This window comes from Chanodichthys erythropterus, chromosome 11 (genome assembly GCF_024489055.1).
Source record: "Chanodichthys erythropterus isolate Z2021 chromosome 11, ASM2448905v1, whole genome shotgun sequence".
Classification (NCBI taxonomy): Eukaryota; Metazoa; Chordata; class Actinopteri; order Cypriniformes; family Xenocyprididae; genus Chanodichthys; species Chanodichthys erythropterus.
The window spans coordinates 33153362-33180945 of record NC_090231.1 but is presented as its reverse complement, the minus strand read 5'-3'; the positions used below and the strand labels follow the sequence as shown (position 1 = coordinate 33180945).

At 36.1% G+C, this 27584-nt stretch overlaps 1 protein-coding gene and 2 long non-coding RNA genes across 5 annotated transcripts; 2 read left to right on the top strand and 1 right to left on the bottom strand.

Moving 5' to 3' along the window:
• Positions 1–19: 19 nt before the first annotated feature.
• lin7c (lin-7 homolog C (C. elegans)) lies at positions 20–15414 on the bottom strand. The gene is made up of 5 exons (XM_067400795.1): positions 15274–15414; positions 14166–14284; positions 6335–6406; positions 5001–5210; positions 20–3807 (listed from the first exon to the last, which is right to left on the bottom strand). Exons 1-5 carry the CDS (start codon positions 15308–15310, stop codon positions 3640–3642), a joined length of 606 nt encoding a protein of 201 aa, XP_067256896.1. The 5' UTR covers positions 15311–15414; the 3' UTR covers positions 20–3639.
• Positions 15415–17699: 2285 nt separating this feature from the next.
• On the top strand, positions 17700–19882 carry LOC137030575 (uncharacterized). 2 transcript variants are annotated; one of them, XR_010896429.1, is made up of 3 exons: positions 17700–18733; positions 19125–19219; positions 19332–19882. It is a non-coding gene; the product is annotated as an uncharacterized lncRNA (long non-coding RNA). The 2 variants fall into 2 exon arrangements; XR_010896428.1 differs by having other exon boundaries at positions 17701–18733; positions 19125–19197.
• Positions 19883–19992: 110 nt separating this feature from the next.
• LOC137030461 (uncharacterized) lies at positions 19993–23420 on the top strand. 2 transcript variants are annotated; one of them, XR_010896411.1, is made up of 6 exons: positions 19993–21672; positions 21763–21927; positions 22056–22116; positions 22214–22292; positions 22503–22553; positions 22680–23419. It is a non-coding gene; the product is annotated as an uncharacterized lncRNA (long non-coding RNA). The 2 variants fall into 2 exon arrangements; XR_010896410.1 differs by having other exon boundaries at positions 19993–21927; positions 22680–23420.
• Positions 23421–27584: the final 4164 nt, after the last annotated feature.

Sequence of the window (27584 nt, the reverse complement as noted above, 5' to 3'; positions counted from 1 at the left end):
TCTTTCATGCATGCAAATAGGTAAAAAAGAAAGCAGCAAACATAGACAAAAGATTTAAACCCACAGTATATTTAAACTCTTTATCCTCAAAACAAATCACTTTGATCAGTCTTTGTACATCCACATGAATGTAACAATACAGCAGGACAGAAATGTCAAAAAATACAATAAAACAGGTACTCAAAAACAGTCCAAAAAAAAAAAAAACCTAGCTGACCAGACACTGAAAGAGCTCCCTGAAAGGATGCAAGTTTGGTCTTGTTACTTGAATCACAGGGAGAATGTGGCCAACATAAATCAATATAAAACATTCCTGGAAAAAAAAAGAAAATCAGTTTATCAAAAATGGATAAAATATCAAAAGAAAATGGTTATAAAAAAGTTAGTCAGCCCCCCCTGTGGACAAACCCAAATATTAATGGGGAGTGAGTAACCTGTTTGAGATGATGACAGGAATTGGATCATGTTTTATTATTGCTCTTGTGATACATGATGCTTTAAAATTCATGAGTGTAGAAAGAACCAACCTGAGCACATAATGCACCACAGAAAGAAAGGGATCGCTTGATTCTTGATGCTTCTTTTTTGTCAATAACACAAATGATTCTTTCATGCAAGACATCAGACCTCCCTTTTATCTCTCACCCCCAAAACACCTACGTATCTCACAGCTCGGGGTGAGTCATGGGCCTCTATAATTAGACACGTTAAATATTTTATGAGAGAGACTGAGAAAAATAGACTGTTTTTTTCCAAGCTTGTCAGACGCTGAAAATACCTGCATTTGAGGTTAAAAATACATCAAGTGTGTTGCATTTTTTAACATGTGAAAATGAGTACAAAGAGAAAGTGCAGTGTGAAGCTACTTTAAGACATGAATCTTGACAAATCAAGATTTAACAAAAACATGAACATGTTGTCAATTAAATCCCTAATTTGGCTATAACATGAACAAATGGAGCTGAAGCTTAAAGGTTTAGTTCACCCAGAAATAAATGTCATTTATTACTCACCCTCATGTCGTTCCAAACCCGTAAGACCTTCATTCATCTTCAGAATACAAATTAAGATATTTCTGATAAAATCTGGGATTTTTTTTTCTTTTTTTTTTAAATCTCCCATAGAAAGCGAAATTACCACATTCATGGTCCAGAGTAGTAGTAAAGACGTCGTTAAAATAGTCCATGACTGCAGTGGTTCAACCTTACTGTTAAAGCGATGTGAATATTTGTGTGCGCAAAAAACAAAACAAATTACTTTATTCAACAATTTTGTCTTTACCCTGGCAGTCTCCTACGCAGTTGACGCAGTGCAGCCCTTTCGTGTTTACGTCTGAACGCCAGCTCAGTATTGGTCGACTGTTCATGTGAGCACCACGATGCGCGTGATGCTGACGCAGGAGCCGGCCAATACAGAGTCGGCGTTCTGACGTAGAACATGGAAGCTCTGCAATGCGTCTTCAAAGTAAACTGCATATGAGAATGACAGGATGCAGAGGAAATAGTTGAAAAAAGTCGTTATTTTTGTGCACAAAAAGTATTCTCATCACTTAAGGTTGAACCACTTTAGTCACGTTGACTATTTTAAATGGTGTTTTTACTACTTTTCCTAACCTTGAATGTGGTAATTTCGTTGCTTTCTATGCGAGATAAATGTTTAAAAAAAAAAAAAAAAAAAAAATCTTGGATTTCATCAAAAATATATTTTGTGTTTTGAAGATGAACAAAGGTCTTACAGGTGTGGAACAACATGAGGGGGAGTAATTAATGACAGAAATTTCATTTTTGGGTGAACTAACACTTTAAGTAGTGAATGTAATGGGATAGCTTATTTAGCCACTGAGGTTTCTGGGAAAGAATTGATAAAACTTAAACATTTCAGCTGCAGATCTGCATCTCTTTCCCCATAAAGTCTGAAATTGATATGGGTGAATGAATGAATTATTGACTTTTCAGAAAAAAAGACTGATCAGGTTTAAAATAAAAAATAAAAATAGGACAAGCACAAATGACAGCACCAATTGATTGACTTAATTTCACTTGAGCTTCATTTAGACATGTCTCTCATATAATGAATGGTGAATAAGCTTGACATTCTTTAACATTCATTTATGCATTCATTGCTGTTTGCTACCTCATGATATGCTAATATAACCATTTAAGTGAATTGATTCTAAAACATGATGCAGGTCTTTGTAATAATCAGCATGTACTGGGTGTAACATATGGACCCACAGCTGACTGAAAGGCAAGTGCCACATTAACATTCAGAAAGTGTAATGAAACAACTGGCGATACAACAAAGCCAAAAAAAACAAAAAACTCCCACTACGGTTTTAAACAGTGTTTCTGCTGTAAGGTTTTAAATTAAAATCGTACAAATAAAAACAGGAATGTGAGCTGGAATAAGAGCTAGTGACGGCTTCATTGCGTTTCTGTGTTTTAAGGGGCATATGATACAAAAATGTTTTATTTTCAATTTTCTATTTATCTAACACCCAAACAGTGCCACAAAAATCCCCTCTGAACTGTTGTTTGCTTGAATCATTTGTAAACACTTTCACAATATTTTCAATAAAAACTGTTTAAATGGCATAATCATTACCATATGTAACATGTTTTATGTCAAGAAAATGAGCCTAAACAAACCCAAATGGTTCATTTTCTCTGTTTTTGTTGATAACAATGGATTTGTTTACTCAATAGAGCTGATATATCAATTACTGAATTTTCACAGCATTTTTTCTATTCATAAAAGAAAATAGAAAAAAAATCTCATGTAACTGTAAACATGATGTGAGAGTCAATCAGTTTGGGTCAGTAAGTAGGATGAGTCTGGCATTTTTCGTACTGGAGTATATTTACAGCTGACATTTTGTGTTTGAAGCAAACAGCAATTCTGATGGGATGCTCATGGCACCGCTCTGCCATTTAACGCTCCGGAGATTCAAAGTGAGATTTTAACATTTCTGGTGAACTTTTCCTCTTTTTTTTTTCTGTGGCAAACAGTAAGAAAAGCAAATAGGAAAATAATACAACATAAACCCTTTACTCAATGATACACTGTTCTTTTCGAAACTTTTACACTTTTAGCATTTTAACAAGATGGTAGTGTTCACTCATTTTGAGCTTGGACCATAAAACAGCCTATGATGGGACATACTGAGAAGGCTGCAGACATTTTTTTTTTTTATTTTTTTTTTTTTAAATCTCGAGGCACTTTTTGAAGTTTCATTCAGATCACCTCAGGATTTGAACATTGCAATGGTCCCCTTGCATATCTGACTAATCAACATCCCAAATGACAGTACATTCTTAGTAATGCACCAATAGTGCATGTATGTGATGTCTACGTGACAACATCCAGAGCCCATGTGGTAGTGTTCATGCTATGAGAAAGAAGTATGTGAAAAGACTGTGAAAAGACTGTTAAAAAACTGTTCAGGAGGTGAGGATTTAGAAAATTTCACAAAAAGGAGTGCCAAACATGTGGCTAATCCCTGGCTGGAGAAAGGGGGTGAGTGAGTGTGAACGAAGAAGACAGATGGCAGAAGAATTAAAGACAATGACAGAGAGAGAGAGAGAGAGAGAGAGAGAGATGGGAGGGGCGGGTTGGGTTGGGGGGCACAGGCAAGACGCCCTACTGGGGGAAATTGTTCTGTTGCCGGCGTTTGGCAGACCTCAGCTTCTCAAAGCGCGACTCCATCTCTTCCAGGACCTTAGGGGTGTACCGTACCACCAGCTTCACTGTACCCTGAGCAGCCTTCAACAGCTCCACAGCTTTCTCATGGTGTTCTCCTTCTACACTCTGAAAGACATACACTTTAAAAGGTCAATTTCAATAAGACAAGAAATAACTCATCTTTTTAAAATGTCACGTAAATGCCTAAAATAGCACCGGTCTTTTTTTTTTCCCCAAGATAATGTGATTATAGCTCGACTTCATCCAGAAAGTACATGGATTAAATCACACTTCAGTTTGGCGAAGCTCAACCATTCCCATGAATGTAAACATACTTTGAGGCTTTTCCCATAATAAAGTCTATCACAAACTATTTAAATGGTTAGTTCACCCAAAAATGAAAATTATGTTAATTAATTATTCACCTTCATGTCGTTCCACAACCATAAGACCTTCGTTCATCTACGGAACACAAATTAAGATAAAATCCGAGAGCTGTCTGACCTCCGATAGACTGCAACGTTTTTACCACATTCAATGTCCAGAAAAGTAGTAAAAACATCGTTAAAATAGTCAACGCGACTGCAGTGGTTCAAACTTAATGTTATGATGCAGAGAGAATACTTTTTGTGCGCAAAACGAAAAAAATAACGACTTTATTCAACAATTTTTCCTGTTCTGTCAGTCTGTTATGCAGTTGGCGCAGTGCTGCATTTCCATGTTTACGCCCGAACGCCGGCTCATTATTGGCCGGCTCCTGCATCAGCATCACACACATGCCTTGTGCTGCTCACGTGAACAGCTTCAGCCAATACTGAGCTGCCGTTCGGACGTAGAATCTGGAAGTGCTGCAACGAAAATAGTGTAGCAGAATGACAGGGAGAGACGAATATGTTGAATAAAGTCGTTATTTTTGTTTCGTTTTTGCACACAAAGTATTCTCATCGCTTCTTAACATTAAGGTTGAACCACTGCAGTCATGTGGACTATTTTAATGATGTTTTTACTATTCTGGACATTGTGGTAATTTTGTTGCTTTCAATGGAGGATAAAAAAAACCTCTCGGATTTCATCAAAAAATATCTTAATTTGTGTTCTGAAGATGAACAAAGGTCTTACGGGTTTAGAATGACATGAGGGTGTGTAATTAATGACAGAATTTTCATTTTTGGGTGAACTAACCCTTTAATAAATCTATTATTATACAGACTTTAATAAAATTACCAAAATAAATAAATAAATAAATAAATAAATTATCTGTTAAGCTAAAGTGTTATTGTGAATCATGTGGGTCTTCAAGGCATTAGGTATATACGTACCACTCCATTAACGGAAAGCAGCTGGTCCCCTCTCTTAAGGCCGCCGTGACGATCAGCGATGCCTCCAGGAATGATACGGGAGATGTAGATGGGTGAGTTTTGTTCCTTCCCACCCATGATGTTAAACCCCAGTCCCTCCTCGGTTTTTGGGAGCTCCACCACACGGGGGTGAGAATGACCCTCACTGGCTGCAAATGCAGCCACTGTAGCCTGGGAACGAAGTGAAGATGGCAGTAAATCAACCACTTATGGGTGACCATTTACAGAATTTGCCTTGTGTAAAGGGAAGTGTGAATTTACACAAAATTTTTTTTAACACTGATAATAATAAATGTGTCTTTAGTACAAAAAAAATCATATAAGGATTTCTGGAGGATCATGTGACACTGAAGAGTGAAGTAATATTGTTGCTGAGAATTAATAATATATTAATAGAAAACACATAAAATTGTTTTTTTTTCTGTATTTCTGTTCAAAGGTTGGCTTGGTGAACATAAGAGAGTCGTTTCAAAAACTTTTAAAAATCTTAACATGGTAGTTAAATGGTAGTGTATATATACACATATTGTATAAAATTACTTATATACACTACCGTTCAATAGAAAGTTCAAAAGAACAGCATTTATTTAAAAATAGAATCTTTTGTAACAACATAAATATCTTCACTGTCACTTTTGATCGATTTAATGCATCCTTACTGAATAAAAGTATTAAATGCTTCAATTTATTTTCAAAAATAAAAAATTCTTACAGAACTCAAACATTTGAACAGTATCGTATAATGTTACAAAAGCTTTCTATTTCAAATAAATGACTGGAGTAATGATGCTGAAAATTCAGCTTTGCATTACAGAAATAAAATTACATTTTAAAAAAATATATAAAACAGAAAACAGTTATTTTTAATTGTAATAATATTTCACAATATTCCTTTTTGTGTGCGTGTGTGTGTGTGTGTGTGTGTGTGTGTGTGTGTGTGTGTGTGTGTGTGTGTGTGTGCGCGCGCGCGCGCGAGTGTGTGTGTGTGTGTGTGTGTGTGTGTGTGTGTGTGTGTGTGTGTGTGTGTGTGCGTGCGCGTGCGTGTGCGTAAGCCTAAGAGACCTCTTTTAAAAACAGTAAAAATCTTACCGATCCCAAACTTTTGAACAGCAGTATAAAATGCAAATGGTAGTTGCTCTTATAAGTTGCTCATATATTTTTAGGCCAACAGTGTGGTGTTAAAGAAAGCATTACAACCAAGCCAATCAGATAATGAGATTGACTGCCTGTCAATGTTCATGCTAAAAATAGTTACGAGTGGATTTAATGTTCGATTAGGAGGTACAGCATCTTACCTTTGCTGTTGCATTCGCCCTCACCTCCGGGCTGCTATTTATGTCCACCGTCTCATACACATGCTCATATACCTGAAAATGACACAGAAAAATGCTGGAATTTCACAAATACAGTATTAAGTACAACCTCTATGGACTCACTCTGATAAACTACCAGGTAAACAATCACAGACATACAATTTGAGCCAGATTTCCAGAACCTGAGGCAGTTTCCCAGATCCCTCTCAGTTTAGTTACAAATTAAATTACTTGTGAATCGTAATTCACCCTTAAAAAGCAGTTTAAATTCATCACATTAGTTTGTATCAGATCTTCAGTGGACAGCCACCATTAACGGAGCAACTGTGTATTAGACCGACTGTAATCGGTGACTGGAAAGCCACACCATTAAGAGGATACAGTATCAAATCAATCTCTTTACATGGCTTGCTCTTAATGCTTTAACACATGTTAAAACTCTATTCCTTCTTCGATTCTAGCCCGTTATTCCACCCACATGCCTCAGCATTCAACTGCGAGTCATGCGTTTTATCTGAGAATCAAGCAAGCATTCAGAGGTTCAGTGCAAAATGTAAATGTTTAAGAGATGAAGTCACTAATCAACCAATCTATGCATGGGTTACAAAGCTTACAGCACATAACTCAAGCACCATCGCATGCGACAACCTAAATAAGCATTTCTGGAGAAAAACTGGCCTTGGAGTCACAAAACATGTCCATCCAGAGACTGGGTTTATTAAGACTGTGTAAGAACAGATAAGTGACGGCCCAGATGCAAGTTAAACTTTCCTTGACTTTCAGTGAACTAATGATGCATTTTTTACACACACTCAATAGTAAGGAGAAAAAAACAAACAAAAAAAAAACTGTTGAGACTATAAAAAGGGCTAGAACCCATTTTATAAAACTATAACTATAAAAAATTACAATGGTTTTTACTAGTAATAAATAATTAGTCATCCACATTACATCATTAATTGGCTGATTGATCAATTTAATGCAAAAAAACTAACAGAAGTTGGATAATCAAATGTAATATAACACTGCTGTATACGTTAAATATAGACTAATCCTTATTAAAACTACAAAAAAAAAAAAATTTAAGAGCAGTGAGTGATTTTATTTTTGTCTTTTGTTGTTTGATTAACATTAATGACTGCAGCAAATGTATTAGGCTGCTGTCACTTTAAGAACTGTACAGATCTAACATACTGTTACACATGTTTTCATTCTCAACTGTTTACATTCACTTAAGACATTACCGACTGTTTACGAGGATACGGCATTTCGACATTTTTGCGCATAGGCTATATGACCGTTTAGGCGCATATCCAAAGACCACAATATAGGCTACTTTGATTATTCACATTCTGCCCCATCTCGGAGCACGCACAGAAATGGGAACACTAAAATTCACCTCTTGGATTGTTGCTGAAAACTGAAAATACAGTTTATAAATGAACAAAACCATTTAAGATGAGTGCCTAGACTCTTAGACACTATTAGGAGTATGCTTATCTTTATAAACTGATTTTTACAGAGCCTCTTCAAATCTTGCCACAAATCTTTGCTTCAGAACCCCCCTGCTTTATTCTACGCAAGGCATAGAACAGCATCTCTGCTGCGAGCATCACTTGTGCTGAGACTTCAGAGTCTTCAGTGAGCACGACAGATGAACAAGCAGCAGGGAGGAGACCAGTGAAGTGCCAACAGTCTTAGAATCACTACATGGGCAACAGAACACTAGTTTTATGCCCAGTCTGAAACAGACAAATGGATGGATGCTATTTGTGGACATCAGAATCAATATCCAGTATTCAGTCCTTCTGCTTTACAATAACTACCCATGTACTACACCAATCAGCACATTATCATAAGCATTGGTGATGAGAGCATTTTCAGTCATGAGGACTGCTTGAGTAAATAAGCTGAGTACTTAGCCATGAAAAAGGGGTTGGTGATGAGGATGAATTATTTTTTTTTTTTTTTTTAATTTGCTTGTCTATGTCATTCTTTGGTACCTGCATCAACCTTTGCTGTTTTATTTTTCCAGCATCTCCACCATGTTCATCACATTCATATGCACATGAATTTGATCTTAACATTGTTCTAGTATTCTAAATAAGTGGCCACATACCCAAGGTTAGTCATTTGCATAAAACATGTCCAAACCACCTCCATATACACTGTTCCAAACTATTACGCAAATGACGTATCAGTGTGATTTTAGTACAGTTAACTTTCAGATTTTAGTTTTTCAAAGAAAGTGTTTGTTTTATTTCACCATATCTTTTTTTAGATCGCTGATATCAATTAGGGCTGCACCATATATCGTTTTAGCATCGAAACTAAGTTGTGCGCATCTGCAGCATGTGCAATGTCTAGTATAGGGATCGCCATAGGGACACCACGGTTCAAAACGAACTTGATTCTCTGATTAATTGCAAAGTTGAAAGTTTATCATTTGAATGTGTTTTAGGTCCTGTCAGTTTAAACATTCAAGAGATTTTAAACCATTTGAGCGCACGAAGATGCCTCAATTCTGAACATGTGGCTGTTTTCTGTGCGCGCATTCGCACGCACACACACAGAGCCGCGCAGTGTCACGTGAACACCAAATGCCGTTTTCTTCTGCATCTGTTTGTGCCTGAACAGACACACACATGCAAAAAATTGCCCCAAAAATTTGTTAAAGATCAACTATCATTGTAAACAATTGATTATGGATTAGGTGAGCGAAACAATTGAGAAAGAAAGCTGGATGCGTAACAGTATTATGTATCCGCGCAGTGCATTCGGTCTTAAAGTGACAGAAGCCCCTGCCGCTTTCTGTGTCATGAATGTTAAACAACAAAAGACAAAGAGAAAAATCACTTTTGTAGTTAACAAATTGATTATGTTTAAATTTATACAGTGAGACTATGCAATGTTATTTTACATTTGATTATTAAATTTCTGTACCTGAATACTGTTACTTACCTGGAAAATATAAAGCACTATTTATTTCATTTGTATCTTTGTTCTATTATATTTATCCATGCTTGTAATTTGTTCATCATTTTCTTATTCTTATTCACTCACTTCACTCACCTAAATCACCCCAAACATCCTAGAATCATTCATTCTTTCCAAATAGAGCTATGCAAGTCATCTGGTGAATTATTTTTTCATATCGCAATATATATCACAGAAAAACAAAATTTCGCAATGTCAGTTTTTTCCAATATCATGCAGCCCAAATATCAGTCTGGTTTGTTAACTAGTTTGCCAGGTCTCCTTAATAATGTGGAACAGCCTCTTTAAGTAGGGTTTCCATTTGCCTAAGCAAGTCACAGTTCTGATGCAATATGGGAAGGATGAAAGATCTGTCTGAAGATGAAAAGCATGAAATGGTGCAATGTCTTGCAAAAGGTATGGAAACAAATTATATTGTGTGAAAACAATGGAAATTATCGATTTATCATAAGATTTTTGAGCAATTTACAGCACAATAGAACTCAGTCAGATACAGGCTTAATAAGGAACGTTTCTGTCAAACAAATTTTATTAAAAGGACAGCTATAAAAAAAAAAAAAAAAAACAGCAAACAGGACTCAAGAACCTCTTAAGGCGGCTGGCAGTTGTGGCTAGAGGTGGCTAAAATGCATCTTTACGCACGACTGCCAGCCTGCATGGAGAGGTTCTTGAGACTCCAGAGACACCAGCAGATTCAAATACTTGTCTGCTGCTCAACACTGGCTTTTTTATAGCTGCCCTTTTAATACAATTAACTTGTTTGACAGAAACTTTCCTTAATAAGCCTTTATCGGACCGAATTCTCTTGTGCTGTAAATTACTCACAAATCTTATGATAGTTTGATAATCTCCAACAGTGACTTTCTTGGTAATGTGGAACAACCTCTTTAAAAAAGGTTTTCCATTTACCCAAGTAGACCTGGCAAACTATTTAACAAACCTGTCTGAGATTGATACCAGTAATCTTAAAAAAAAAAAAAAAAAAATGTTATGAGAACTAAAACAAAACACTTTCCTTGAAAAACTACAATCTCAATGTTTATTAATCCCACTGATATGTCACTTGCATAATAATTTGGAACACAGTGTAAGGGCTTTCCACACAACCTTTCCTTTACAGCCTTTTGTCACTCTCAGCAAACATGACACTTTCTAAAGATGCGCTCGCCTCAAAACTAGTTCAAACACAAAGACCCAGATTACCAACCTCTCATTAGCCAGCTGTACACATGCATATCTGAGTTGTAACAGAAAAACCTTATAGCTTGAGCTATAACAGAGCTTCCCTTACTCTTTCAGTGTATATATAACATATTAATTTTAACATATAAGGCCACCCAGAGTATGATTTTGCACATGTGTGGTTTCAGTTTTCCTACATTTTTTCAATACATTTTAGTACAAGGTAAAACTGGTCAAAGGTGAAAATGTTCGTACGCAGATTTCACAGATAAATGTGTGTAGTGTACATGCACACTTAGTGAATGTGTGTCATTAAAGGGTTAGTTCACCCAAAAATGAAAATTATGCCATTAATTACTCGCCCTCATGTCGTTCCACACCCGTAAGACCTTCATTTATCTTCGGAACACAAATAAAGATATTTTTTATAAAATCCAATGCCTCAATAAAGGCCTGCATTGCCAGCAATAACACTCCCTTTTTCAATGCCCAGAAAGCTACAAAAGACATATTTAAAAGTTCATGTGACTACAGTGGTTCAACCTTAATATTATAATGCAATTAGAACACTTTTTGTGCACCAAAAAAAAAAAAAAAAATATATATATATATATATATAATAATAATAATAAATAATAATAATTATATATATATATATATATTCAACTTTATTCAACAATATCTAGTGACGGGAGCTTTCAAAAGACTGCTTCATGAAGCTTTAAAAATCTTTGAAATCAGCGGTTCAGAGCGTGTATCATACTGCTAAAATGTCACGTTAACTACTGAAGTTTCAAAACGACTCGTTAATCTTCGAGCTTCATGAAGTAGTGTTTTGAAATTGCCTATCACTAGATATTGTGGAATAAAGTCGCTATTTTGTTATTTTGTGCACAAAAAGTATTCTTGTCACGCTGTAATATTAAGGTTGAACCACTGTAGTCACATGAACTGTTTTAAATAACTTTTTAGTAGCTTTCTGGGCATTGAAAAAGGGATTGTTATTGCTGGTGATGCAGGCCTCACTAAGCCATCGGATTTTATCAAAAATATCTTAATTTATGTTCCGAAGATGAATGACGGTCTTACGGGAGTGGAACGACATGAGGCTGAGTAATTAATGACAGAATTTTCATTTTTGGGTGAACTAACCCTTTAATGTGACAAATTAAAAGTCAAGTCTTACTGTCCCAACTCTAAACAAGGTAGTGAGCAAAGTGCCACAGTGTATCACAATTTTTATCAAAAATTAACCATTTTGAAGTAAAAAAAATAAAGACACCATGTTATTGTGTTTCATGAGCAATCCTTGCATCACCTCTGAAACGTCAAATCTCTAAGAAATTATATACTTTTTAAAATATAATAAAAAATATCTGAATTAGGGATGTTAACGATTAATTGAGAATCTATTAATTGTAGATAATTTAATTTAAAAAAATGAAAGCAAGGTCATCATTAGAGTGCGTAGTTTTGAGGTGCGTGTGACTCATGCACAAAACACGTGTAGCAGACACACAAGGAAAAATGAAGCGAGTGCGCCGTAGTTCAAGCCATGCAATGGATTAGGTAAGCTAGCCGTTTATTTCTAAACATAACTAACATGTCTAAAAGTGTAAAAAAAAAAAAAAAAAGTGTCTCAAAAAAAAAAAAAAAAAAAAAAAAATGTAAAGATCTTTTACTGAACATAAGAACTACTTGTGTAAAAGCCACAATAAAAGTACATAGAACAAACAATAAGTAATAAGATCCTGATTGATGAGTGATAATCTTCCAGCGCTGTTTTAGCCATGTGCTCCTATTCTATGGTGCATAGCCAAGCAGCATGTCATGTCACCATGATCTACGCAGTGTCTTATGTTGTGATTGTGTAGAGCAGGTGATCTCGAATGAGCCCAAAGACATGTGATCTACTATGGTTTTACTAATGTTTTGGGAAATTACAAACAAAAACATGGCACAAAAGCATCATGTGTATATGGTTTACTTGTGTGTCAGCTGTGATTTTCAAGATGTAGGTGACTTTGTTTCTTCAGTAGAACACGAATGATGATTTTTAACTCCAACCGTTGTAGTCTGTCAGTCGTATAATGCATGAAGTAAAAAAACATGCACAGACAAATCCAAATTAAACCCTGTGGCTTGTGACGACACACTGATGTCCCAAGACACGAAACGATCGGTTTGTGCGAGAAACAGAACAGTATTTATATAATTTTTTACCTCTAATACACCACTATGTCCAACTGCCTTGAGCGCACGCACGACATCTGCGCGAGGTGTGTACGCGACTGCCGTAGTTTACGCAAGCGCCGGAAGTGATCTGTCACGCGTATACATCACTCATTGTTTACGCAGGTATGATGGCTAATTAAAATGGTGCTTACTTGCGCTTATCCGGATTGTTCAAACTGACTTAAAACTAAAAATTACGTTCTCTCTGATGATTTTACATACCCAGGAGAGGATCACGTATGACTTAAACCATCAGCTGTGCCTATGGTTTTTCCACATCCAACTGAGGTATGTGAACAAGACCTTTGTATGTGTCCTTTTTATTTGTAAAGCTGCCCTTACGAAAAGTAACAAAATAAAATGAAAAAAGTTGATGTAATAAAACTATGTTTTTTAGTGGTTTACTTCCATTTGTATAACAACTGTTGTACTACAGGCACCATGTTTAAACTACGCTAGTCGCGTACACACCTCACGCACCGGATGCTGTGTGCGCGCTCAAGGCAGTCGGTCATAGTGGTGTATTAGAGGTAAAAAAAAAAGAAAAAGATATAAATACTATTTGGTTTCTCTTACAAACCAATCGTTTCGTGACTTAGGACATCAATGTGTCGAGCCGCAGGGTTTAATTTGGATTTGTCTGTGCATGTTTTTTGTTTACTCTTAGATTTTGTTACCATTGCCATGCATTATACGACTGAGACTGCAACGGTTGGAGTTAAAAATCATCATTTGTGTTCTACTGAAGAAACAAAGTCACCTACATCTTGGATGCCCTGGGGGTAAGCAGATAAACATCAAATTTTCATTTTTGGGCGAACTATCCCTTTAATAAAAATACTTAGTATGGTCTGGTCTCTAACTGAAACATATGCTTGTATTCTGCTAGTTGAGACCTTTTCAACGATATATAACACAAATCTATCTATTATTTACTATGATTTTACAGATCACATTTTCATGTAAAGCCATTATTTTTCATGCTATAAAAAAAAAAAGAGCACTTCTAATGTGTCAGCAAATTTAAAAGCACTTGTTTAGTGATGGTCATATTCCCTATATTCACTGTAAAGCCAAGCTTCTAAGCTTTAAAAGGACACCAAGCCTATATTGTGTTTGCCAAAAAAGTGGTTAAGTAACATGATAACTTAGTATCAGTAAAAGGTTAATGATTAATCAACTAATTGATTGTTAATTAAAAACAACAATCAATTATGGGAATGTATGTAAATTAACATCCCTAGTTTGAATATGAACCAGATTTTCTAGAGTCAGTAACAAAAATTTCTGCACAGATGGATAGGGCAAAACAGTCTCCACTTTTTACACTCACGGGCTAAAAGATTACACAAGGACTTAATTTAATTTGAATGCATGAATGTGAGGCTGGCACACTTACCTCCCGTACAGCATTGCAGAATTCACTCTGCAAAACTCTCTGCAGTGCCTGCAGCTTCTGGGGAGGCACTTCCCCTGTTCTCTGGAGCTTGTCCAGCAGCTCAATAGCACGAGATATGTCTGTATAAGAACATATGCAAAGCAGTGAGGGCAAGACCAAGACCATGGATAAACATTTGCATCAAGCCATCTGGAGATGTTGTGTTTGGCTAAACAACTATGCCTAATAAATAACATCAAATGCTCATGGTTACTTTTCCTTCTATAAAAACAAATAACTGTTTGCCCTGATTATTTATTTATTTATTTTCTTACTTATATATATATATATATATATATATACATAAATAAATAAATAATTTACTTATATATACACATACGCGTGTTTTGCATATAACGTTACTGCTATTAAACTTCTCTACAGCTAAGAAGGAATATCCATTGTTAATCACTCTGAAAAACAACATAATGAAATACATCTTTAAATACACTGCATAGTTCTCAGCTTCAGCCACAGAACTAAAAATACAACAACTAACTTTGCAGTGACAGACACAGAGACACAGATAAGAATATCAAAATAACAATAAGTTAGACCTCTGATTATCATCATAAATCAGCGCTTTTGCTAATCGCCAAGTTGGCTACTAGCCTACATTCACTCTTCACAATTTAAAGCCCTTTAAACTGTCAAATGGACTACAAATAAAATGCAGTCTATAAGGATGTCCCTGAAAGACTGTACTTAAGCACAAGAAACAATCAAAAGCACTGATCTCTAATACTAAACCCTGACCTGGAGAGACCATGCTAACAAAAGATTAGTGCCTCTGACAGCTAGCCTCGTGTTTTGCTTTCAATGATCGTAAACACGCACTTTAACGACAGAAACAAATGTTCATACTTCACATTTTATGTTTTCCTTGATGTCGTGGTGTTTATTGAATATTATGAATGATTTTATACAATGAATGGGAGGGAGCTAGCGCGCTGTCGTCCACTAATCCATCCTCATGAAGTGACAGCGGGGTGTTAAGAGCAAAAAGCGTGATTTACACAACCCTCCTAAGCATTACATTCAGCAGAAACTGTTTCAGTGAGCGGCTTACCTCTTTCCAGACGCACAGGTTCTCCTAAAGAGGCCATTTTAGCCCTGGTTATTGAGTTTGCGTTTGACGAAAGCTCCAGACTTACGTCTCGGATGCTGTTTGTTGCTGTTAGCTAGCTGCTCAGTTTAAGCGCTGTGGCTAATGCAAAGAGATTAGAGGACGAGTCAAGAGCATCATTCCTGCGCTGCTTCTGTGCAGACTCTTTGCATACCATAAAGAAAATTGATTATGAGCAGCCCAAAGAAAATATGCTTATATTATATATTAGGAATATTTACATAATATATTTTCCATAAAGAATGGAAAATTGAATTTACCTTGGCATAGTTGAATAACAAGAGTTCAGTAGGCCTACATGGAAATGACATACAGTGGGTCTCAAACACCATTAATTGCGTCCCAAACGACGCACTATACACTATGCACTTATGCACTATGTAACGTACTCATCCATGTAGTGCGTGAATTGTATAAGGTTATTTTGTCATTTAACATCGGAGTCTGGCAGCCCCTCCCCCTCCGCTACGTTATTAAAGCTGCGACAGTTGAGTTCATGAAGTGTCCAATATTCCACACTTCGGCTGCGTCCGAAAACTGGAAAATGCTGCCTTCTGAGGACACATTTCAAGGTAGTGAGGCATCAAGGCACGTCCGAATCCAATGTTAGCTTCACTTCCTCTCTAATGAGATACCTTCCTCAGAGCGATTTTTGAAGGAAGCATGGATCTATCCTTAGCTGCCTTTGATATCCCACAATCCTGTGCTTTCCATTCTGTGACAGTTGAGCTAGAAAAATAAAGATGGCGTCCGAAAGTTGCGTTTGCTGCTCAGTTTGTGTGTAAATGTACGATTTTGATCAACATATTTTAATTTTGATATCATTTCTATCGAGAAATTACTACTGTAATAATTAAATCTTTGTTTAGTTCTCACCAAAGCTTGCGCTATATTGCTGTAGATCATTGAACTGTTACACTGCCTCAGAAGTCTGTCCGAAATCAGTTTCGTGAGGTACCTTCATGCACAAACGCTGCTGTACAAGTCATTCTTTTATAAGACAGCGAGGCAGCAAGACAGCTACCTAGGTTTTCGGAGGCAGCCTTCGCTTTTTCCGTTAATTTAGTGCATCATCCGGCCATTTAATGTGTACTTTTTCATTTTGGAATTTTCAGTGTGAACGCACTACTTGCACTATTTATACTTAAAAACGTCATAGAATAGTGCATAAGTACACGAATTAGGACGCACCTCATTGTTTCCTCCTTCTTATGTAAATCTAATTTATTTAAAAGACCTCAGAAGAACAGGCGAATCTCAACATAACACCGACTGTTACGTATTAATATGTACACCCCCAAATTTGCATATGCCAGCCCATGTTCAAGGCATTACACAAGGGCAGGACGTCTGGATCTGCACAGCAGAATCATCAGACTAGGTAAGCAAGCAAGGACAATATCGAAAAATGGCAGATGGAGCAATAATAACTGACATGATCCATGAAAACATGATATTTTTTTGTGATATTTGTAAATTGTCTTTCTAAATGTTTCATTAGCATGTTGCTAATGTACTGTTAAATGTGGTTAAAGTTACCATCGTTTCTTACTGTATTCACGGAGACAAGACTGTCATTACTTTCATTTTTTAAACACTTGCAGTCTGTATGATGCATAAACACAACTTCATTCTTTATAAATCTCTCCAACAGTGTAATGGTAGCTTTAGCCACGGAGCACAGCCTCAGACTCACTCAGAATCAAATGTAAACATCCAAATAAATACCATACTTACGCGATTAGACCAAGCGGCAACCTCCCCCTTTCTCTCGTGAAGCCAATACGGAAGTAACTTAAACTGCGATCCATCGACTGGCCGCTAGGGACAGGCTCCAGAATAGAGCAGAATCTCATTGAGTCCCATGTTAAATTGGCCAAGTTTATAGCAGAAAAAAACATGTTTACAAGTTGGTTCAAATTGTGGTTTTGGTCTATACTGCTAATTTTGCCCTTCATGACAACTCTAAGGGGGGTGAATTTTTTTATAACTCATGGCAGAGTTTGAGTTATAAAAAAAATATTAAATTATATTAAGCCTTAAAGGTGCTAAAGAGGATGTTTTGTTTTATACATTTTTGCAATATTACTGTTATACATTTTTGCAATATTACTGAAACTGTCTTTACTAACTGATAAAATTTATTAGGTGCACTGAAAGGAATAATATTAATATACATCATCTGTGCACGAGGTAGGGCCTTAAAAACATCAGCCAATGATTGGCCCTCTGACTTGTCAATCACTGCCATGACGTTCCTTGTGAGAGACGAGCGCGGCTGCGCGCTCCAGTAACTTTCCACACTCCACAGGCGCCGCATGCAATGTTTTTGTCAGGAGACACACTCTTAGAAGAGGTCGAACCTTTGGAGTTCAATAAAGAACTTTACAGTGCAAATATGAACTTCTAACTATCAAAAAGGTTCAAAGTTGAACTTACAGGTAAACTGGTTATTTGGAAGTTCTTTTTAGAACCTTTGTTGTGGTAACAGGGTTCATATTAGAACCTGTGTATAGTTAAGGTTCGTTTATGAACCTTTTCTAATATGATTGGAGTGTACAGTCGATACAGTGTTTCATCTGTACCCCCCGACCTCCCCGCACATTTCTATAAATTGCATCATAACATTGAAAGACACCATGTTTTTTGTCCATTTTTAAAGCATAAACTAAGAAGACCAAGAATAAAAATTCAGTTTTACATTCATAAATGGACAAGAAGCTGTTCAATGTTAAATGGAGAGGTGACGTGAAATTCTTAGCCCTAAAAATAGACTGTGTTCAATATCTTTCGCTTAGACAACCGAAAAAATATTCCCCAATTGAAAAGGACACTATGCAGTTTTAGAGCAAAAATCATGAGTAAAGTGTGATGCACAGGCAATTTATTTTACGTGTTTCATCTCTCCTTCTGTTCCAACTTTATCTACTTTGTTATTAGCTCATGTTTTAGAAAACATTTCATAATTGTATTGTGTAAGGTTTCATCAGGAAGATTATTTTTTTCTTTATTTAGTTTATTATTATCATTACTACTACTACTACTACTACTACTATTGCTTTTACTACAGCTGTTGTTAATCATTGTGCTGAGATTGCTTGTGCCTAAATGTTTTTACAAAATAAGAATACTGACAAATAACTAGCAATTCAAAAGTACATTATTTTCACTAAAAGTAAACGAGATTATTAATATTGTTTCGTTTTTAAGCATGAATAAGCAAATCCTTCAAAATGCTTTAAATGTTTTCATCTGGGCTTTGGTACGCAACGCAATGCACTGAATCTCCACAAGTCTCTCTCGCGCAATGATGTCAGTGGTCACGTGGAAAAAACCGTTACAAATGTTGAAGCGGCAGCAGCGGGCCCGAGTGGGACTGAGCGGAACGACACAAAAATCTGAGGTAAGACAACATAACGTCTCAAATAAACTATTAACTTTTTGAAAAGCTATGAAACACCTATTTAATGTCATAAACTTTAAGGTGTGTGATAATGAATAAATGACGACGGGCCTAAGCAGACACGTCGTGTTAATTCGGCCACAATATTGTCAATTTAACGGCCTGGAGAAATAATTCCGGGTGTACCACTTACTACACCTTTCCCACATGTACTATTTCAAGATATTTCCCGTTTTTTATCCTTACTGTGTGTGCGCGTGTGTTTGCTCGCGCGCTCGAGAGAGAGAGAGAGAGAGAGAGAGAGAGAGAATTTAGTAAAAATGAAAAGTTTATTTTTATTCATATTTTATAACGCATTGTTTTCTAAATTGCAATATTTCTCTGCATATAGAGGCAAGAATGAGCTCAGAGCTGATTCACTGGAAAATCCATGTGGCTGACTGGTTGATGGCAACAGTTTCCAGGTGATCATCCCTACATTTCAAGGTTTATCTCACAAAAATGCACACTCTGTTTAACTTCCCCATTGCAGCAAAACAGACATTTTCACAATTAAGAAGATATGACATTCTCCTATTGAATCCTGTTGTTTTAACAGACAATGGAATTGATGCGGACACTTGAATGAACCTAACTGAAAACTATGATACCTAAAATATTCCCTAAATTGAAGGATCAAGTTAAATTCATAAGATTAGAAGAAAACCTAAAGACTGAGATGCCTACCAAGACCACAAACACCATTCATGTGTAAGTTTATTACATCTACTCTTAAAGTTTTAAAAAAGTATGTGGACACCTCTATTAATTATTATTTACATTTTTTAAATACTTAATAGGTTGTACTGAAGAATTCAGTGACTAGCATTTTCTCACATGTATGTATTTAGTTGACACTGTTATCCAAAACAACTTACATTGCTTTAAACTTATATTGCATTCCCGTTTTGGAATGGGATGCCCATCAACTTGTATAGGTGTGATGGTTAGGTTTCCACATACTTTTAGCTAAACTATATTGCTATCATTACAAATTACTGAGCTGTTAGTAGTACCATTATAACATGCACCTCTCTGCAGTTTTTTGTTTTTTTGTAGGACTTGATTTGGTATTTCACATGGATCAATCTCAACACAACGTATTGCTCAAACAGGGTGACCGGAAATTTATCAGCTACCCCACTAGCAATACAAAAAAACTTAAGGAGAGTGGAGATTTTTTTCTTTATAAAATGTATTTATTACTTTTTTTATCACAAAGCAAATGGAGTTAAAAAATAATCTGTTTGATCAGATGTGCACATAATTCCAACAGTGAAGTACAGGTAAGTGCATAATTTTAAAGAAAGATGGAGGTTAAAATTGCCTTTCTTTAATTTCAGGTAAAGCAAGCAAACAATACAACAAGGTTAGTTTAGCCCTGGTGACAAGTGACAAGACTGGAAGAGTGTATGTAAGAACGTGTCAAAGAGCCCTGCAGTTTCATAAAACCTTTTATAGTATTTTACATAATATTATTTTTAAAGGAGTCATGGTGTCACGGACAGAAGGAGACAACAGAGGTAATACAGTTCACAAAGGTTTATTATTGCAGGTGGCAGAGATGGGGAGAATAAACAGGTTAGTAGATTGAATGATGACAGGTTGAATGAACTTAGCTGGATGATAACAGTCTCTTTGTATTTGTAGATGATGGTGAGCGGATTGGTCTGGACTGAAGACAAAGGATGATGAAAGTGAGGGATCTCAATTATGAGACGAACAGGTAAGGAACCAGGTAAGCGACACATGGCATGAGATGCTTAAAAACTAATTCAAGAAAGATCACATTTGACTGGTATTGAAAGACTAAATTAAATTCGTAGCAGGTTTAGCAAAGTAAGGAAATGGGGTATTTTACCAAGGGTCCAAGGACTTGTGACACTAAAAATTTGGCAAGTATTGTAGATGTAAGTATGCCAAATGAAATAACACCTTTTCACTTACATGGCTAATATATATAAACTGAAGGGCTCTTTGACATGTTCTTACATACACTCTTCCAGTCTTGTCTCTTATCTGTGCCCGGTTGCATAAAGCACCTTAAAGGGTTAGTTCACCCAAAAATGAAAATAATGTCATTTATTACTCACCCTCATGCCGTTCTACACCTGTAACACCTTCATTAATCTTCGAAATGCAAATTAAGATATTTTAGTTGAAATCCGATGGCTCAGTGAGGCCTTCATAGCCAGCAATGACATTTCCTCTCTCAAGATCCATTAATGTACTAAAAACACATTTAAATCAGTTCATGTGAGTACAGTGGTTCAATATTAATATTATAAAGCCATGAGAATATTTTTGGTGTGCCAAAAAAACTAAATAACAACTTATTTAGTGATGGCCGAATTCAAAATACTGCTGCAGGAAGCTGGTGTAGTATTTTTGGCACAGAAATACAGTACTCCGTCATTCGTCCAACTCGTATTTTGAAACTTTGGCCATGTTTAGCATGAGAATCCAACCCTTTAACAGTGTAAATAAGTCAGAATATAGCATTATACCCCCCTTTAAGCTTCAGAACGTTATGAATCAGCGTGTCGAATCATGATTCGGATTGCGCGTCAAACCACCAAACTGCTGAAATCATGTGACTTTGGCGCTCCGAACCGCTGATTCGACACACTCATCATCACTATTTAAGTCCTTATTTTTGTTTTTCTGGAACACCAAAAATACTCTCTTTATGCAACCGGGCACTGGTATTTTGTAACAATGGCTGAACACACCTTGTTTAATTGTTCGCTTGTTGGAGACCTGGAAATATAGAGAACTGTTTTTACTCTCCACCATTCTCTAAAATTACACACTTGCGTAATAATATATTTCTTTTGTTTTTTTAGATAGACAATCTGTCTGACCAAGATGTGTATCAAAAGAGGTCAAGGGCAGTTGGGGTAAGTGTCCCAGACAGAATCAACTTAAGTTTTTTAAGAATAGCAGACATATTTTTGTGGGTAGATTTATTCAGGAGAAGATGATTACAGCGTTGGGATCCACTTGGATAAAATGAAAACCAAATGCTTGATGATCACCAAATCCTTTTAGAGGACTAAATGACACGGACAAAGAGTGAGAGGACAGACTATATGAAACATCACTCCACAAAGGAAATATTATCATGATATCCAGCCCTTAATGTCACCTCAGTTGTGAGTAAAATTGTGTTTCAAATTGTGACTTAAAAGCAAATAATAATGGAAATTATGTATCATTTAATACGTTTATATTGAATACATACATGTTATATTGAATATAACATTATTCTCTTCTTGTTTAGGAACCACGTACACCCAACCCTGTGCTGTATATACTGTAAATGGATGTGCCTTGTGTAACAGGTATACAAAGTATACTAGTAAATATTGTTATAATTCACACAAAATTGTTCATATACGTTTTATGATACCTGATCTAAAGGTGCGCTTCTCCTTTAAGTGATGCGAGGTCACAGTATGACCTAATTTCCTGTCCTGTCTCCTCCTCTTCCCTTTTGAAATGTGATTCGATGGAAGAGGTAGGTTTCTTTTGTCATCCTGTTAATTTTATTTAATCCTAATGTTAATTATATCTTTTATATCTTTATTTCAACCCAAACTTATGTGTAAAGTACTGTTTTATCTATCCTTGGGATTATTTTTGATATTTTACATTCTTTGAGGTATATTTCTGTCTTTTATGTGAAACAAGCACATGGTAATGGAGGCGCACCATATTTGTTTTATAGTGTTATAAGGGCCACTGGATCTGAGGCTGCTTATTTGTCTCTGTTAAACAGGTATGTTTTCTATATTATTTTCCTTATGTTCATGTTTTCTTCCGCCCTTTTGAAATGTGATTCGATGGAAGAGAGTCATATAAGGGCCACTCAATCTGAGGCTGCTTATTTTTCTCTTTTACTCAGTAAAAAGATCCAGTGAATCGACTGCTTGCTGTCCCGTGTCTGTCTCTTCATTCAACACAACGTAACACAACGCAGACCAAGTTTTAATACCCGGTGTCGCTGGCCGCACATCACGCTGGGCATAAGCGAGCCACACGGGTTACACTTGGATGCGGTCTGTTTTAGAAATAATGATGCAAGGGGAGAAAGTCTGTGAAGTAGACGATATGACCAGGTCATATGACTCTTAACATTATTTGAAAAATAAAAATGTCCTGTTTAAACATTATCTTAAAAATTATATATAAATTAAAAATTAAATTATTAAAAATAATATAAAAATGATAGATATTCAGCTACATTCTGTTAAAGGTTGATGGAAATGTATAGATTAATGAATGAATTTATTTATTTGATTGTTTATTTATTTATTTATTTGAATGATAACAAACAATTTTCCTTTTTTCTCTGTCCATTGGTGCCTGTGCTCACATTTTATATTTATGTATTAAACATTTTATAGACAATCATTGTGTTCTGTATTCAATGTTTTGAAATGGGATTAAGATATAGTTATACAAGTTATATATAAGACATATAGTTAATGTATATTTTATATTATATTTTAATAATTATTATTAATATATGTTATTGCTATCTAAAAGGAAAAGGTTCAAAATGGAACCTTAATGGGCTTTAATGCACCTTTAAGTGAAGGTTCCAATTAGAACCTTTTTAAAAAGGTTCAAAAATGAACCTTTAAGGTTCCCCCACAGTTGCAATCGCCAGGAACCTCAAAAGGTTCATTTTTGAACCTTTTCTTCTTAGAGTGCAGGAGTAACAACTGCAGATTATGAGTTACCTGCGGTGAGTCTGACATAATGAATCCACTAACACGACACAGCGAATGCCGATGGTAAACACTCGTGTTCCAGTACTCGAGCACGAGTTTTGGGAGGCGTTCCCTCGAAATGAGCTGTGAAGGAGGGGGGGTTGTTCTTATGCATGCGCTCATTTCAAAAACTCACTAATAGTCTTTGGTTTCTCAGTCGACGAAAAGATCCTCTTTAGCACCTTTAAATTTCTGCATAATTAAGGGCGTGGTCACTTGAGTGACAGGTGGATTGCCGCTGCTGTCTGTGAGCCATCACTTTACCTCAGCTAATTCCAGCCACTGAAATGGCATCTCAGCCATATTTGTGCTTTTTTCTCGATTATTTTATACAATTATAAAATATGGCTTGCTGCATAATATTCGAGACTGATGTGTGTCTGTGTAGATGTGCTCGCATGCTGAAGATAAACAGAACACATGTTGTTGGATCGTTTTTTTCCTGAGATTTACTACAATGACAATGGAGGGAGGATATCAAAATCCGACAGCACTGCTTGCTTGGATATTATAACTAAAACTGCTGCACTATTTTGAAGAAAATATACTTTGGACATGGGCTCATTTGTTTGTTAGATACGATCGTATACAGTTTTACAGCATAGACGCTGCTCAGATTGGATTATTTCTTGAAGAACGATGACAGAGAGCAGATCATTCAGAAGAAATGTGATGCAAACAATGGACAAAATATAAATCTTTCATGGACAAAAAGTACTGTTTTTTTATTTTGCAATGTACACTCATATTTTACCCAAGTGCCACAGACTGGATTCATCTCGCGATCTCTATTCCATTATAAAGGTATGAAGTCCCATTTGATTTTGCGTGTTGTTATTTGGACACCCAACACAAATTACTGGTGTTGGAGCATCTATATCTTAAAAAAAACACAGTAGATGGACAGTAAACCTTTAGAACTTTCTAATGATAAAACTTATCTTCATTAATATTTTAGATCATATCTAAGATAGATAGATAGCTACTTTGACTGCTAACATGGTCACGTCGAGCTAGGCGGGCGTGGTTTCAGCAACCAGTCACATCAGCTCAAACAACCTCCCCACCCCTTTGCCCATTTTCAGTTATCCGGGAGTGACGTGTGGTGACGTGCAGCTAAGATGGCAGCTAAGGTGTCCCCAGAATGTGTCTGTGAATTTTCAGCTCAAAATACCCCATAGATAATTTATTATAGTTTGTCAAATTTGCCCCTATTTGGGTAAACAATGCATTTCTGTTTGTGTCCCTTTAAATGCTAATGAGCTGCTGCTTTCCAAAAGAGGGCGGAGATTTAACAGCTCACACTTCAGTTGCTAAACAACAACAAAGCTGGAGAATCTCACACAGCCAAAATGATGATTGTCAGTAACGGAGTTCAGTAGTGATGGGAAACCGAGGCTTTCTGAAGCATTTGAGGTTTTCATCAAATTGTGCCGAAAAATGGTTCATTACTCGAAGCTTTTAACACAGTGCGCATTAGCGACATCTGGTGGTCAGACTTGTTTTCTCCACCATATCTAAATCATCGCAGAGCAGATCCATGGTTTGAAAAAGCACATGACCAAAGTTTCAGAAGTCTGTGATATACAGACTTCTGAACTTAATACTCTTGTCTTGATTCAGTTCTATCTAATCTGATGTAATCTCATCTAAATTAATTTGTGACAGTGAGACTCGTGTCATGTGTAACCTGGTCAACGGATTCACATATTGATCAATAATATAAAATATACAATGATGTGATCATAACTGACGAGAGTAGTTAAAAAAAAATATTTTGGATGAGCTGTTTAACCTTTATGTTCTGTTCGAGGTCTCTGAGACCCCAGCAATAAAACATGATTAAATGCATTTTCCTTTATGCATCAGGTGAAGCGCCAATATTTTCAAACCAGCTGTCTCGACTTTCCGATACTATATGATGTTCGAAGCTTCATACGTCATCAGTCACGTGGTATTGTCATTTCGGTACAAGCATCGGTACAGTGTGTAATACAATAGTGCTTTGAAAACGGTATCACGGTATCAACCGTCCCATCACTAGTGTTCAGTCTTAAATTGTTCAAACAGAGTCGGACACCTATGGAGAGACTCAGGAAGAAGTTACAACTTTTTGAGAGCAACTGGACGTTTCTGAATGGTTAGTGGATACATTTATTGTGAAGCTGGACTGCTTCAGAAATGAGGGTCAATTCAGTCTGTGGAGTTGATTCAACTCATCGACTAGCATGTGCCGTCATGTTAATCTTTTGTGCAAATCCAGTGTTGAATTGACCCTCATTTGTGAAGCAGTCCGGCGTAAAGTGACGGCATGGCAACAACACTCTACTACAACAACCCTTCCTCCCCCTTTGTTGTGTGTTCCTGGGGGCAGGGTTTATGTAAATATTAATGTTTGTGATGTCACCAACTCAGGAAGAAGCTTGTTGTAGTCCCTACCAGCCATTTGTTCTTAAAAAAGTGATTTCTGTAAAAGAAAATAGCTCCCTTTGCATTGAACTTTGAGTGTCATTACTTTGTAGATGTTTTTTGCTCAAACAGCAACATTACACACTAAAGTCTAAAAAGTGAAATAACAATCAAGGACCCATTTAAGACTAGTTTGACCAACTAGTGGTTAGTCAAGGGGCAATCACTACTTTTTAGTATCAAATCTCCATTTGTATGTAACTGCCTTAAAACAGTTATGAACAGTCTTAAAGAAATAAAAAAATGATTAATTTGACTTATTTGTAAATGACTAACTTGTAAGACTAGTCTTAGCAGTTTATGCAACTTGCCCATGAACATTGCCATACAGCAAAATGATAATCTACTATATATATGTATATATATTTTTATTTTTTATGGCCAACAGCTGTTTTGTGTCAGGATGCCTGGAATGATTTACTAACCAATCAGAATAGGGACAGGGTAATTTGCTTTATATATTAAAACCATGGGGTTTCATAGTTTATTATATGTAACAAATGTACAGATAAATAAGATAAAACATTTAGTTTGTATTTATTTAAAAAGAAATATTTTTATTAAAGCTGCAAATAGTGATTAAATCTAACGATCGCTTTGCTTGAATCATGTCAAATCGTGCAAATAATTGTTATTGTTATACTTTGTTCTCAAATTGTTAATGTTAACATCATCAGCATTGCGTGACTATGTGTATTTAGTGTGTATTAGCGTTACTTGTAGATTTCAGTTTCTGTAGCCACTTTGAAGTCTTTTGCTTTTGACAATGGGTGAATTTCCAGTTGTCACCGATGATTGTCATTTGCATTACAACATGCCATCAAAATGATAAGTTTAATTATTACAGCTGCTGTGAGAAAAGGTTATAAATGATCCACTACCTGCAGCGTCCTCACATGCTATATAGGCACTAGCTGGGACTCCTTCTTTCTGTTTACAGTAGTGACGTAATGACGCAGAGATGAATGGCTGCATGCTCAAATTTCCCGCAGAAACACACCAGTATCGATTTTATTATAAAACATTATCACAAGCTTACCGTTGTGAATCGGGCTAAAGTAAGAAGATAGTTTTGAACACTGGCTGGTTATGTACTTGCTCAAAAACTGATTTTGGATCATTTTTAACCAAATAAAGTTACGGACTGCAGCTTTAAACACTATTCAAAGAAGATTAATCTACATATATGTGCCTTGAAATATACAATCCCGAGAACCCACTTTTATAAGTATTTAACACACTCAAAAAAATGTTTAATTAATTAGTTTATTTACTTAATTCTGAAATTATTTTTTATGATTTTTCATAAGATACTCTTAGTTTTTTGTCTTTTTTTTCCTTCCATATTCTCATATTTTATCAAAGCCACAAAACAAACTCCACTGGCTTGTTAAAACAGTGATTCTAGGAGCTTAGTTGCTGGTATTGTAGAAAGGGAAAAAAAAGAATAGAGTGGCCTACTTCTGTAGCAAATGGGACAGGGCCCTGCTGGGTCTTACCAAGGACTACTTTGAACTGGGGAAAATCTGAACCTCACAAAAATAACTCAAGTCATGCAAGTTGTT